Source organism: Pipistrellus kuhlii, unplaced genomic scaffold (assembly GCF_014108245.1).
Source record: "Pipistrellus kuhlii isolate mPipKuh1 unplaced genomic scaffold, mPipKuh1.p scaffold_m20_p_3, whole genome shotgun sequence".
In the NCBI taxonomy this organism is placed as follows: domain Eukaryota; kingdom Metazoa; phylum Chordata; class Mammalia; order Chiroptera; family Vespertilionidae; genus Pipistrellus; species Pipistrellus kuhlii.
In genome coordinates, this window is record NW_023425529.1 from 85,977,738 (window position 1) to 85,993,485 (window position 15,748).

The following is a 15,748-nucleotide window of genomic DNA, read 5'->3' on the forward strand; positions in this document are numbered from 1 at the left end:
TTCACTCTCTCACTCCAGTCCTGCCAGCTGCCATATTAGAATCTTATTTTATTTTTAATGTTGAACCATCTTGCATTAATGGGATTAGCATGCTTGGTCTTGATTTTTTTCTTTTCAGTCACTGTTGGATTCCCTTTGCTAATATTTTATTCCATCTATAATCACAAGTGAGATTGGTTAATAATCTTCTGTTTGTGTACTGTCTTGATTCTGTTTGGTTATGATTGTATTAACTTCAGAAAATGATTTTAATCTGTATAATAGTTTGTATAATATAGTAATTACTCTTGAAAGGTTGGTAAAGCTCATCTGTACAACTATGATTGAGGTGTATTGAAGTGGGGATGGATGAGTTTTTACTACCATTTAATTTTCTTTAGTGGTTATTGAACTAATCAGATGTTCTGCAATGCCCTCAATTAAATAAGCATTTAGAAATAAAATACAAGCTACTCTAATTGATCCTAGAAGGGGTAGAAAAAGTAAATAGACCAGTAACTATAAAAGAAATAAAGGCATTTGTTACCTCTAAAAATTTAACATATGCAAATGGTTTCACCATTGCTTCAATCCTCAAGTAACAAACAATCCTACATTATATAAACTGTTCTAGAGTAGTTAGTGCAAACTAGTGTTTCATTAATAGCTTTGTAGTAAAAAAGAATTATACTAACACAAACCTGATAAAGATAATGCATATAATTCTGGACCAATGTCACATATAAATATGTACGCAAATATCTTAAACAAGATGTTAGCAAATAGATCCAGTTGGACATTAAAAGAATACTATGCTATAAGTAACTGAAGCTCACTTTAAGCATGTGAGGAGGATTCAATATCTGGCAATGTGTTAACAGAATTTACCATATCAGTAGTGGTAAGAGAGTTAACACTATGGTTATGTCAGTAGTTGTAACTGTAAAACTTCTGCAAAATTCAATTTCAGTATTTGACAGAATTTAATTTTCCTTTCTGATTGAAATTCTTTCTTTTTTTTAAAATGTATTTTATTGGGTTTTTTGTTTGTTTGTTTGTTTTTACAGAGAGGAGGAGAGAGGAATAGAGAGCTAGAAACATCTATGACAGAGAAACATTGACCAGAGAGAAACATTGACCAGCTGCCTCCTGCACACCCCCCACTGGGGATGTGCCTGCAACCAATGTACATGCCCTTGACCGGAATCGAACCTGGGACCCTTCAGTCCGCAGACTGATACTCTACCACTGAGCCAAACAGGTTTCAGCTGATTGAAATTCTTAATAAAATTAAGGAAAGAAGGAAACAACCAAGCATGTAAAGTATATATAATTATGTACCCATATAATGATGTTTTGTTTAATGATGGACCACATGTGTTGGGGGTCCCATCCTATATAATAAAGAACTAATATGCAAATGGCCATCTTGCCCTTGTGGGAGACTTGAGGCGGACGGGCTGGGGCTCCTGAGGCCGCGCCCCGCCCAGCGGGGCCTGACGGGGACCTGAAGCTGTGCCCCCTCCGCTCTGTGGGGCTTGACAGGGGTTGGATCGGCCAGGTCTGTGTCTTGCGCGATTTTGAGGCACACATGGTGGGCAGGGCCTGGACTCTAGGTCCTCCTGCGTGCCTTAGACTCTGACAGGAGAGAGATTTTCATATAAATTTTACTAATTTTCTTTCATCTCTAACACTTCTGTTATAGAGAAAGGGCAAATAGCAATTTTAAAATATCTTCTAATTCCCTTTTAATGTGCACAAATTTCATGCACTGGGCCACTAGTCCTACCTAATAAAAGTAATATGCAAATTAACCATCACTTCACGACAAAAATGGTGTCACCCAGTCTACTCAGCCCCGCCGGAGTCCCCCAGTCTTAGGGAGGGCTACCGCTGAGAGCCAGCAGAGTAAGCAGCCTGGCGGAATGCTGCCCAGAGGCTCTCCTGACCTTTTATAAAAAACAAAAACAAATTCACTCCCCATGACGCAGTCCCCTCCAGTGGTAGCAGCCTGGGCTGGGCTCTCAGCCTGGGAGGGGCGCGCACCCCCATGGCACGATCCCCACCCAGAGTGGCAGCCTGCAGTTTCAACCACTGAGTCACACCAGCCAGGCAGATATGGACTCTTAAATGTTTCTTTTAAAAATATATATATATTATTGCTCTTTTACAGAGAGGAAGGGAAAGGGATAGGGAGCCAGAAAATATAAGAGATCTGCATTATCTGGGTCCCACCTTAGTAACCACATTTCCTGCCAGTGTACCCCGTGCACATCAGATTCTGCCTACAAATGGCTTCTTGAATAAACCAAGCTATTTCCCACTTCATTCAGAGTCGTCTTGTTTTCCTTTCTGTCTGAAAGGTTTTTCTCAACTCACCCACCTACATAAGTTATTTTTTCTTCTGGGTAGTTCCTTCTTACCCTTCAGGCCTTAGCTTCAGTATCTCCTCAGAAAGGGCGTTACTCACCATTCTCCTAAGGAGTACCCCCACTCTTCCTTTCCTTACCATCAGATACAAAGCAGGATCCCCATTATTCTCTCTAATGGAATCCTTTTTTCTTTTATAGCATTTATTATACTTTATAACATTTTATGTATTTGCTTTCCTTTTCTAATATCTAGCTTTTCTGTGTGACAGGGATCATGTCTATTTTGTTAACCACTATCTCATATGCCAAGGACAGTACATGATATGCTCTCAGTATGTTGAATGAATGAACTCCAGCTGCTGTGACATAAATTACAACCTGGAAAGTAAGAATTATCAACAACTTAAAAATATTCATTCCTAATGATCCATCAATCCTACCTTTAGTAAATTATTTTTTGTTTGTTTTTAATCCTTACTGGAGGATGCGCTATTGTCATTGATTTTTAGAGAGAGAAGAGGGGAGAGAGAGAACACTGGTCAGTTGCCTTCCTAATTGACCGGGAATCGAATCCGAAACCTAGGTATGTGGTCTGATCAGGAATCAAACCTGAGACCTTTTGGTATGCAGGATGATGCTTTAACCAACTTAGTTACCTGGATAGGACTTTTTAGTAAGCTCTTTAAAGGAGATTATAAAAATTTGAAAAAGCCATTTTAGCATTATTGATAATAATCATAAATTGAAAAAAAATTGTCTAACGACTAGAAAATAATTAAGCAAATTATGACACATAGAAAAATTATTGTGTATTTACATAAAATTGTAGTAAGTTAAAATAATGTTATCATATTAAGAAAAGGGCAGGCACAATAGTAGAAATAAGAAACTGTAAAAAGATACATATCAACAAAAGAAAGTATACCCAAAAATTGTGGTTATAGTTATAGTTCCTATAAGACCATTTATTATATTATAAAAGGAAAAGTGTTTTTTTATTTTTTTATTTTTTAAATAAATCTTTATTGTTCATATTATTACAAATGTTCCTCATTTTTACCCCCTCCATTGTTCCCCTCCACCAGGTTCCACCCCACCATCTGCCCTTTCCCCACCCCCCATTGTCCTCATCCATAGGTGCACAGTTTATGTTCAGTCTCTTGCCACATCCCCCTCTCCCCTTTTCCCCGAGAATCATAAGTTCACTCTCCTTCCATACCTCTGATTCTATTATATTCAACAGTTAATATTGTTCATCAGATTTTTTTTTAATTCCCTTGGTTTTTAGATTCACTTGTTGATAGTTATGTATTTGTGGTTCATAATTTTTATCTATATTTTCTTTCTCTTCTGAAAGAACCCTCTTCAGCAATTCATATAATTCTGGTTTAGTGGTGATGAACTCCTTTAGCTTTTTTTTATTTGTTAAGCTCTTTATCTGGCCTTCGATTCTGAGTGATAGCTTTGCTGGGTATATTATTTTTGGCTGTAGGTTCTTACTATTCATCACCTTGAATATTTCTTGCCATTCCCGTCTGTCCTGCATGGTTTCTGTTGAGAAATTAGCTGACAGTTGTCATACGATTGTCAGCTAACCTGCTTTGCTCTTGCTGCTTTTAATATTCTCTCTTTGTCTTTTGCTCTTGGAATTTTAATTATGATGTGTCTTGGTGTGGTCCTCTTTGGATTCCTTTTGTTTGGGGTTCTATGCGCTTCCTGGACTTGTAAGTCTAATACTTTCACCAGGTGGGGGAAGTTTTCTGTCACTATTTCCTTCAGTATGTTTTCGGTATCTTGCTCTCTCTCTTCTTCTGGGAGCCCCATAATTCTGATGTTGGTTCGCTTGAAGTTGTCCCAGAGTTTTCTTACATTATCTTCAACATTCTGGATTCTCTTATCTTCTTGCTTCTGCAGAGGAGTGTCTTCTGGCTCTTTATGTTCCAAATCTTTGACTTGATTCTTGCGATCTTACATTCTGTTTTTAAGACTCTGTATAATATTTTTTATTTCAGACAATGAATTCTTTATTTCTTGTTGATCCCTTATTATTTCATGTTGATCCCTTATTATTTCTTGTTGGTCCCTTATTATTTCTAGTTGATCCCTTTTCATATCCTCATAGGTCTCGTTTAGTTTATCGGCCTTTTCTAGGAGATTCTTGAGCAACCTTATAAGTGTGGTTTTGAACTATATCCAGTCGCTTTTTGTCCTCCATTTCTTTCGTTTGTGATCTGTTTCCTTGTCTCAGCATTTTCGCAGCCTCCCTGAGTTGGTAGCCTTAAAAGTCTCTGTGTTCAGCTTGGATGGGGCGGAGTTTCAGGGTGGAGCCTATTGCCTTGGCTTCTGTCAGCCATGCCCTATGAGGCTCCTGAGTCGCCGTGTTCCTCAGTGTCCTTTGGTACTCGCCGCAAGCACCTCTGAAAGGCGCCCTCAAGTTTTGCTCGCCACCAAACAGTCTAGGCTCTCCCCCAAAGAGCCCGGAACTGGCTCTTTCAGTTCAGTTGGAAGTGGAGTTCAGAGCAGTCTGGAGCCCTTGTCTCCCTCCCGCCAGGGCAATCCAGCGGCACAGCCAACTGTCTGTACTCTGTGTGCAATGTGCGCGCCTCGGGGACCTCCTTTCGCCACTCCCCCTGGTTTCCGCCTTACAGCCCAGGCTCCCTCTGTATGAGCCTGAGTCCCCAGGGTCTAGCCAAGAACTGGGGTTCAGCGCTGTCAAGTCTGGGATTCAGCATAGTCCGGAGCTTTTATCTCCTTCCCGCTAGGGAACGCCAGCCAGGCACCTGGTGGAGTTGTTAAACTACAGATTCCTGAATCCCAACTAAGAAGTGCTAAACTAGAATTTTTGGGAACATATTGGTAAAATTGTATACTTAACTAGTGCTCAATGATATTGCTCATATAGGTAAAATTTTATACTGAACTAGTGCTCATATAGGTAAAATTGTATACTATCAATTTTACCTATATGTTCTCAAAAATTCTAGTTTAGCACTTCTTAGTTGGGATTCAGGAATCTGTAGTTTAACAACTCCACCAGATGATTCTCATCATGAGAGGAGTGTGGGAATCTGCTTAGAGCAACTAAGGTTGACCAGCCCTCTGAATTCCCTGACCACAGCTCTCTATTATTAAAACAGTGGTCGGCTTCTGGCAATAAGTACTAAAACAAAAATTGTCCAAGTTTTTTGAAGCTTTCCTTAATACTGATTAAGCAGTGAAACAAATGCTGATAAGAGTATCCTTTATTTATGATCTTTAGGGTTTTTTCCTCCCCTTTTTCTAGTGAGATTTCCATTAGGTTCCATGTACAAAAGAAATTTAGAGTTGACCTGTCTGCTAATCTGAATATCATGCCCAGGAGCATATGGAATGCTGCCATGGAAAATAACAGGATGGGGGGGAGTGGAGTGGATCAGACCATTGTTTGTTAAACAGTATTATTAAAACAAAACTTAAAAACATTCTCTTTATGACTATAAAGTATGTCCACACTAATTTAAATTCACTTAAAAGCAGAGGTACTTTTTTTTTTTTAAGAACTTTAAGTTTTACTTTTCAATTACAGTTTGCATTCAATATTATTTTGTAGTAGTTTCAGTTGTACAGCATAGTGGTTAGACAATCATATACTTTACAAAGTGTTTCCCCCTATATTTAAAGTACTCACCTGACCCATACATAGTTATTATAATACTAGAGGCCCAGTGCACAAATTCGTGCATGGGTGGGGTCTGGCCAGCCCAGCCCCAATTAGCAGATCGGGGCCAGGCCTGTCAGAAGGAGGAAAGAGTGGGAGGTTGGCCAGCTAGCCTGCCCCATTTAGGGCCAACCAGGGTCTGGCAGGCTGTGGAGAGGGGCTGTGGGCAAGGGGGGGGTGATTTGGGGCGGTGCAGGTTGTGGGGAGGGGCTGTGGGCAGTGGGGCCAGTTGGCGGATCAGGGCCAGGCCTGTTGGGAGGGGCCATGGGAGGTTGGCTGGCTGGCCTTGCTCCTGATAGGAGTGGAGCTGGATGGGGGGAGGGCTGCAGGCTGTTTGGAGTGGTGGTGACCCATCAGGGCTGGGGCCACAGGCAGTTGGCTGGCTGGCCTTGCCTCCGATCAGGATCGGGGAGCCAATCTGTGATGTGGCTTGGCGGGGGGGAGGAGGGGAGGGGGAGTGGCTGCAGGAAGTTGGCTGGCTGGCCCCACCCCCTAATTCAGCCAGTTGGCTAGCACCTGAGGGCATCATAGCAATGGTTGTTACGTTCTTTACTGTCTTCTGGTGGTTGGCTTTTTTATATATACAGATTACTGACTAAATTCCCTAGGTTGGATTTTATATTCCCATGAGTGTTTTATTTACTTATTTTATTTTATTGATTTTTTTTTACAGAGAGGAAGAGAGAGGGATAGAGAGCCAGAAACATCGATGAGAGAGAATCATCAATTAGCTGCCTCTTGCACACCCCCCACTAAGGATGTGCCCGCAACCAAGGTACATGCCTTTGAATAGAATCAAACCCGGGACCTTTCAGTTTGCAAGCAGACGCTCTGTCCATTGAGCCAAACCAGTTTTGGCCCCATGAGTGTTGTAATTACCAATTACTTCTTAGTCCTTCACCACTTTCACCCAATTTCCCAACTCTACTCCCCTCTGACAACCATGAATCTGTTTTATGTGTCTGTGAGTCTGTTTCAGTTTTGTTTGTTCATTTATTTTGTTTTTTAGGTTCCATATAGAAGTGAAATTATATGGTATTTGTCTTTCTCTGACTAACTTATTTTACTTAGCGTAATACTTTCTAGGCCCATCCATGCTGTTGCAAATGGTAAGATTTCATAATAATTGAGTAATATTTCATTGTACATATGCACCTCAACATTTTTATTCACTCATTTATCAATGGGTACTTAGACTGCTTCCATGTCTTGACTATCCTATCTAATAAAAGTGTAATATGCAAATTGACCATCATTCCAACACACAAGATGGCTGCCCCCATGTGGACACAAGATGGCCAGCAGGGGAAGGCAGTTGGGAGGGATCAGGCCTGCAAGAGAGGGCAGTTGGGGGGGCGGGGGAGACCTAGGCCTGCAGGGGAGGGCGGTTAGGGGTGATCACACCTTCAGGGGAGGGCAGTTAGGAGTGACCAGGCTAGCAAGGAGGGCAGTTAGGGGGTGATCAGGCTGGCAGGTGGAAGTGGTTAGGGCCAATCAGGAAGGCAAGCAGGCAAGCAGTTGGGAGCCAGCATTTCTAGATTGTGAGAGGGATATCCAACTACCCTGTAGGATTGGGCCTAAATAGGCTGTTGGACATTCCTTAAGGGGTCCCAGATTGGAGAGGGTGCAGGCTGGGCTGAGGGACACTCGTCCCTGCCCCATGCACAAATTTAGTGCACTGGGCCTCTAGTTGTAAATAATGCTGCAATGAAGATAGGACAGCATATATTCTTTTGATTTAGTGTTTTAGACTTCTTTGGATATATACCCAAGAGTGGAATGCTTAGTCATATAAGGCAGTTTTGTTTTTATTTTTTTGTGGACTCTATACTGTTTTCCATAGTAGCTGCACCATCTGCATTCCCAGCAACAGTGCACGAGGGTTTCCTTTTCTCCACATTCTCACTAACACTTGTTTGTGGAGTATTGATGATAGCAATTATGACAGTGTGTGGTAATAACTCATTGTGGTTTTAATTTGCATTTGTAGGAAGAGATACTTTTAAATAGAAGTAGAAGTAGATATGGCTTTGAAGACCTGCTTCCATTCATACTAGGAGTTGCCTAGTAACTTAATTTTTCATTAACTAGAACTTTGGACTTAAACCTTAATACTAGGCCAGACCTTGACAAAGAAACTGTTTACTCCCCACCAATTTTCAGATCCAAGTTTGGAACTGGACCAGCCCAGTAAGTCTAGAATAAAATAAAGAACAAGAGAGGGATTTTGTTCCTCTTTGCCCAGTAGCAGGCTGACCAATAACTTCCATCCCAGGACTTTTCATTTCTGGGCTTAGCTGCTGAATAACTAATCCAAAGAGAAATAGGAGAGAGATGCCCATGTATACTTGGGCTTTTGTCAGATTTGGAGATAACATTTAAGGATTGAGGACTCTAGTGGTAGAAAAAATATACCACATCAAATCAGTTAACTTGTATCCTTTGGACAAGGTAGTGGGATTTGGGGTGTGGTGGAGTTATGGTGGCAAAGGGTCTTTAACTTTTAACTTTATGTGAATTTATATTTTGAATTGATTATAGTCAGAATATATTAATGTATTATTTATGTCTTTAAAAGGAAAAAAGAATCAGGTTTGTCCAAGTAGTATAAAGCACATGTGTCAAACACAAGGCCTGCGGGCCAAATCCGTCCCGCCAGGCCTTGCAATGTGGCCCGCACTGCGCTGTCATCACTGCACTCCGCTGCGTTTCCATCACAATGACAGTTTATGACTGTTCAGTAAACCATTTGGCCCGCGATTTAGGCTGGATTTTAGATTTTGGCCCCTTCTCTGATTGAGTTTGACACCCCTAGTATAAAGGAAAGGTCTTTTGGGGCAGAAATAATGGGATAACAATGATAAAGTTGTGAAAAGTTGAGTCACAGAACACTGAAAATATACATGTGGCTGGACAGTGTGAAGGGTGGAATATAAGGCTGCAGAAATTGGTGGGAATGAGTTTACAGGTATCTTACATCCCCTCAAGGACTTTAGATTTTGTTCACAATTGGTGAGAGACCAATTAAAGTTGAAATAACATTTTAGTAATAATAATAAAACATAGCAAAAGCATTCAAAGACATTTTTGAAAAGGTTTTCCATACCTCTGTTTGGTTTTTGTTCTAGTCCTACTGAGCACTTTGTAAAAACAATTATAATAATAGTTTATGTATCACTTTGTGTTCTGCCCTTTCCCCTAATCCTATCCAATAAAAGAGTTACATGCAAATTAACCACCACTCTGCTACACCAAGCCACGCCCACCAGCCAATCAGGAGTAAGTTTGCAAATTAACCCAACCAGGATGGCTGTGAGCAAGAGGCTTGAGTTTCCCTGCCAGTGGAGGAAGCCAAGCTTCCTGCACACCCTGGCCTGCCCAGGCCTCCACTCAAGGCTACAAAGTTTCAATTATAGAAGATAAATAAATCCCAACAAAGATAGTGGCAGTCGCGCCGAAACTGGTTTGGCTTAGTGGACAGATTGTCAGCCTGCGGACTGAAAGGTACCAGGTTCGATTTCGGTCAAGGGCATGCACCTTGGTTGCAGGCACATCCCAGTAGGAGGTGGCAAGAGGCAGCTGATCGATGATTCTCTCTCATTGATGTTTCTGACTCTCTATCCCTCTCTTTCTCTCTGTAAAAATTCAATAAAATATATTTAAAGGAAAAAAAATGGTGGCAGCCACGGAGCTGGAGAGAGCAGGAGGTTTGAGTTGCCCCCAGTGATGGAAGAAGCCAAGCTTCTGCAGCCCTGGCCTGCCTTGTTTGCTAGAACTGTCTTCTAATGGGCTGGACCCATGGCTACAAAGCTTCAGTTATAGAAAATAAATCAATCCTAGATACCAGGACCTCCACTTGGGTTGCCAGGGGGCATAGCCAGCCTGCAAACCACCATAGGCCCCTTGCTCAGGTCACCCCATGACCCAAGGGAACCCCCACCCTGATCTGGGACACCCTTCAGGGCAAACCAGCCAGCCCCCACCCATGCACCAAGCCTCTATCCTATCTAATAAAATAATAATATGCAAATTGACTATCACTCCAACACACAAGATGGCTGCTCCCAGGTGGTCAAAGATGGCTGCCCCCATGTGGACACAAGATGTCCAGCAGGAGAGAGCAATTGGGCAAGACCAGGCCTGCAAGGGAGGGCAGTTATGAGTGATCAGGTCTGCAGGGGAGGCCAGTTAGGGGAGACCAGACCTGGAAGGGAGGGCATTTAGGGGCAAACAGGCTGACAGGGGAGCAGTTAGGCATCAATCAGGCTGGCAGGGAAGTGGTTAAGGGTGATCAGGCTGGCCGGCAGAAGTGGTTAGGGGCAATCAGGAAGGCAGGCAGGCGAGCAGTTGGGAGCCAGCAGTCCTGGATTGTGAAAGGGATGTTCAACTGCCCGTAGAATCGGGCCTACCGGGATCGGGCCTAAACAGGCAGTCGGTCATCCTTCGAGAGGTCCCAGATTGGAGAGAGTGCAGGCTGGCCTGAGGGAAACCCCCTCCCCTATGCACAAATTTCAGGCATCGGGCCTCCAGTCTTGTAATAATTTTTTATGTTACTGTGGAAGAGTTTAAGTAAGGGAATGACATGATCAGCTTTATATTTTAAAAAGATAATTTGGCATCACTAGGGAAGATGGACTTGATGGAAGAGAATCAAAATAGGGTTAAAAAATAAGGAATGTGTTTAAGAGATGTTTAGGGGGTCCTGCCATTAGAAGACAGTTCTAGCAAACATGGAAGTACCCCCCTGAGTTCCCATTGTAAGTTGAGAGCAAGCCTTCCCCATCAGCCAAATAGAAATACTGCCTTATTTCTCCTAGAAAGCTCCCCTCTGCCTTCAACATTTTATACAAGTCTCAGAGACCTGGTTTCATTTTGAAGTAGGCTGAGCTCTGAGTCTATGCAGAGACTAAACCAGTTTTGATCCATTAACAGTGCACAAAAGCATGTAGCTCACAGAGGATGTTGTTAGTGCTGTACTTCCTTTTGGTACTTAGCCAATTATCTCAGTGGTCAGGAGTGTGTGTGTGTGTGTGTGTGTGTGTGTGTGTGTGTGTGTATGTGGTGATGACAGGTTTTAAGAACTTTTTCTTGAATAAAACATCATTGTTACTGCAATTTTAATTTAATATTTTAAATTAAATTAATAAAAATTTAAAAAATATATTAATTTAAAAATTTGCCACATAAATTTACTTTCAGAAATATATATTTGGGAAGGGAGCACTAGACTGTTCCGAGATGGGGTAAATTATGCTGCTCCCCCAAGGTCTTGTGTTTACACTTAAGGCAAGTCATTTAATCTCTCTGGTGACTAGTCTCCACACCTTTAAAAATGTTGGAATTTTTAACCTCTGAAATGCATATTACTACTTCAGTATCTTTTATTTTTGCTGGTGATAAAAAATAATTTTGATCTCAGTAGTTGCTAGAATAATATACTATAAGTTACATTTTATCCTTAATAGTACAGGGGCTATCACTAAGTAGGTTAAGGAAGCCTGTGAACTAGTTATCACTAAAAATAGCCTTCACTTTGAACTAGTTATCACCAGAAATCTCCAATTTGATTTTAAGGTTGTTTTGATCAATAATCAAAAGGCATTTTTATCTAGTTTCACGTTTACTTAGCAGACTGGTAGAATCAGTATAGTAGGATGAGTAAAGTGTAGGGATTGCTTCTTTCTTCCCCTCTCCTCCCTCTGCCTCTGTGCCCTTCCCCTTTCTTCTATCATCCCTTGTCTTCCTTTTTGAAGAGGGGACCAACCCTTTTATGTTAGCTAGAGGCCCGATGCACGAAATTCGTGCAAGTGTAGGCCTGCCTTCCCCCGGCTACTGGACTGGCTTCCCTCTGGCACCCAGGACCCGGGCTTCCCTTCAGCTGCCAGAAGCCACCGGGACCCGGGCTTTTCTCTGGCCAGCAGGCACCCAGGGCCCAGGCTTCCCTCACAGTCCCGGCTTCGTTGTCCTGAAGGATATTACACTTTTATTATTACAGGTAGTACATATCATTAGAACAGATTTTAGATGACAGTTAATACTTTGTTTTTAGAGAGTTAAAACTGTTTAAAATATTACTCTTGTACAATCTCACTTTAAAACTTTAGCTTCCTTTTTTATTTAAAAATAAAAACCTCAATACTGTTCAGGTCATGGAAAATTCCTCTTACTTCACTAACTCATTTAGAAAAGACTATTTAATTGACTTCACTATACTTTTTTTGTTGAAACAGATACATACCCTACTGTTTCTAAAAAAGGGTGTCAGGTAGCTTCTTCCCTACAGTTAATTTGCTATTTAGTATTAAATCATCTTTGAAATTCTATTTATTTCTTAAAGTTGCAGGGTGTTTTATATAATTGAAAGAGTTGAAAAGAACCACAACATCATAACTTAGTCAGGTGATCCAGAGTTGTGAAAACAGACTGGTAAAAGGGCCAGAAAACGCCTCAGGTGCGCCTGGAGAAAAGCACTGCCATATTTGGGCCTTCGTTAAGATTGTATATTGCTTTGCATATGTACACATAACGTTTTTTTGGTGAGTTTCTGTATTTGATCTTAATTTTTGAGTAGATGAGATATTTTAAAAGGTGGATTTGTATTATAATGGCATATTGTCTATTTGAAAGAAACCACTACTGTCTACTGAAAAAAACACACTATTTTGTTTCCACAGAAACCTGCTAATATTTTAGTTATGGGTGAAGGTCCTGAGCGAGGAAGAGTAAAAATTGGTATGTTATATCTTTGATAAGTCACAGTGTAGAACTCTTTTAAGACTTTTGTAGGCAGCTGTATCACTTCTAATTTTTTGCTTTAATAATATGCCTATATTCATGTACCTCCATATGATTGAAGCCATTTTTAAAGAGTATACATTAAAAGTGAAGTGTTTCACACTCTTAAAAGTGTCAAACAATCTTTAGAGACAGAGTGATCTGATTATAAAATAAGCCATTAAAGTTTTTAAAAAACTTTTACTTTCATTAAAAACAGCCTTTAGTGAGGGAGTGGGTGTGGGGGGTGGGGGGGCGTATGGGGTGTAATAAGGACACATATGTAATAAAGAAAAAAATTTAAAAAATAATTTTAAAATAAAATGAAAAATAAAGAAAATACTTTTTTTAAAAAAAAGAAAGAAAAAGCCTGTAGAGGTGAGTGGCTTCTATTTGTGTTAGACCAGCAGCCTCACCTTTAGCCCCAAGGGCATACAGTGTACTAATATGAAACCCTCAGGTCTGTTCACCTGAACCAGATTAGATCAGAACATGTGCTTCTGTTGACCCCATCTAGATTAGGAATTACAAACCAGGAAAACCACTGAGGCCAGATAGGTACAGAACCCTAAGTTCTAACAAGCCTGCCTTGTAGCAGGCCTTTGCCTAATGGTTAAAAAAAAAAAAAAAAGTTAATGAGCATTCTGTAATTCGGCATGTTTTTAATAGCTTCTTAAAAATATATCCAAATAAAACTTTACCCATTTTTAATAATTTATAAGGATAAAATTAATTTATCCTAATTGGGGTTTTTCATTGTCATTTCTAAGTTGTGTTTGTCACATTTAGTTTGTTTTGTGTGTGGGTAGAAATGCTGTAACTGAATTGAATGAATTTAAAGGCAGCAGGTTTGTGGAACCATTTAACAAAGTGAAATAGTAATTTCTGATTGCATGATTTAATATGAATAAGAATTATAAGCTGATTTGTACCACTTCTCCAACAAAGAAAAACATAGGTGTTGTTACTAACTCTTCTTCCCTCCCCTCCTCTGTCAATTTCCCAAATCTCACTTTCCACTTTTAATTAGACTCAAATATACTCTTTTATGATATAAACCTTGCAAACTTTTTAGTAGTGATAATATTTATGCACCTCAAAGTACTCCTAGTCATTGATTTCCCTAGAGAATCAGGCCCTGTTAGTACTGTCATCAAATGATGTTAAGTCCTAACCAGTGCTTTTAAAGAATTTTGTCCAATCCAGTTTGGTGGCACCAAATTAAAATATAAATTCAAAGCATGCAAAATGTAAAAGACCCAAATAGCTGTGACAGATGTGTTCTTTACTGTAAAATTTGGCGGAAACATATACAAGGTAGTCTAGTTTGGGAGTATATTTCTGTGTAATGTATATCATGTTGGCAGGTTTGGGGAGGAGGGTTTAAAAGCATTCACTTTTGAGAAGAAATAAACAGTCTTCTATAAACCAGTACTTAGTAAGCTGACTCATGGTTTTAATTCTTTGACAAATGTCTGTGGTTTTTAAACCTCCATAATTAACTAGATTAGACTAGGCTCGGCTTCATTGGAAATGTTTATTAGAACAAACTTAACAAATGGTGGATGAATCTTGAAATTTTTTAATGGTGGTGTGGTAGTGATTTTTTATTCAACATGTGTTTGCCAAAAGCTATGTGTAATGACACTGTACTTGATACTGAAAAGAATAGAGAAATGAAAAAGACACAATTTTTGCCTTTAATAGGATTACACTGTAGTAGGATAAACAGCCATGCCTCAATAACTAAACTACATATTAAACCATGTTAAGTACCATGAAATGTATCTCACCATAGCTCTAACTTGGATATGAGTGATGGCATTTGTCAAATCACTTAATTTCTTCTAACCCCTCAGTATTGTCATTTGGAAAAGAAGGTGATTAATTGAACTATATGACTTTAAAGTCTTTTCCAGCTTAACAAAATACTGTGTCTTTTAAGTTAGTAAAATTCAACCCAAATAAATGGGGAGAAATAGTGGTGTTAACATACTATATAGTATTCAACTTTTGATTATACCAGTGAACAGACTTATTGATGTAATGATGGAAAGCCTTACTCCGATTTCATTTCTCAGTGCTTATGACCAATGCAAAGAATGGAAATGCAGCTTAACAATCCTGTCCAATGGTGGTATGGCAGACAGAAAGAGATCTGTCTAGAGGAGTAAGGTCACCCTTGACCTCTGGCAGCACAGCATATCTCTAACCTAGTTGAAGAGTGAGTGACAGTAGTTTGCAAAGAATGAAGATTTCAGACTTATTTTACTTTTAAGTTTTGTGTTTTTATCTCCCAGAATTCAGCACATTTTCATATCTTACTAAATAACAGTGATAAAATTAGAATAATCAATTAAATTTGTTAAAATCTATTTACTTAACATTATTCTTTTGATTTTTTGTTTGTTTGTTTTTTACAGCTGATATGGGCTTTGCCCGATTATTTAATTCACCTTTGAAGCCTTTAGCAGATTTGGATCCAGTAGTCGTAACATTCTGGTACCGAGCTCCAGAATTACTTCTAGGAGCAAGACATTATACCAAAGCTATCGGTGAGTAGAACTAATTAAGATTCTGTGATGTTTTAAAATTGACTTTATTGTTGTAAAATATAAATATTTCTATATATTTTTGAATCAAATAACAGAAAATTATAAAAGTAAGAGAAAACTAACCTAAAATTATACTACCTTGAAATATCATCATTGGCATTAGGGATATATCATTTCAGACATATGTCTCTGGTAGATAAATAGATATTAAAAACATTTTAAATAATATGAAATCATATTATGCATTCTCATTAAAAAGTATTTTAAATTTTACTTGAAAGGGGAAATAAGCACAGTAAAATATCTAAGTCATTGAACTTCAGACAATTATTTTTTTCAAATATTAGTTCCTAAAAGATTCCCTAAAAGAT

General features: G+C 39.5%; 1 protein-coding gene across 9 annotated transcripts in view; it reads left to right on the plus strand.

Moving 5' to 3' along the window:
• CDK8 (cyclin dependent kinase 8) overlaps window positions 1–15,748 on the plus strand; it is a 152,111-nt gene that overhangs the window by 108,172 nt on the left and 28,191 nt on the right. For 8 of the 9 annotated variants that reach the window (XM_036455180.2, XM_036455178.2, XM_036455179.2 and 5 more), the window contains 2 exons: window positions 12,723–12,780; window positions 15,246–15,377. In XM_036455180.2, the coding sequence (XP_036311073.1) occupies window positions 12,723–12,780; window positions 15,246–15,377 (190 nt within the window). The remainder of the gene's footprint in view (window positions 1–12,722; window positions 12,781–15,245; window positions 15,378–15,748) is intronic. The other variant, XM_045588462.1, reaches the window with a different exon arrangement.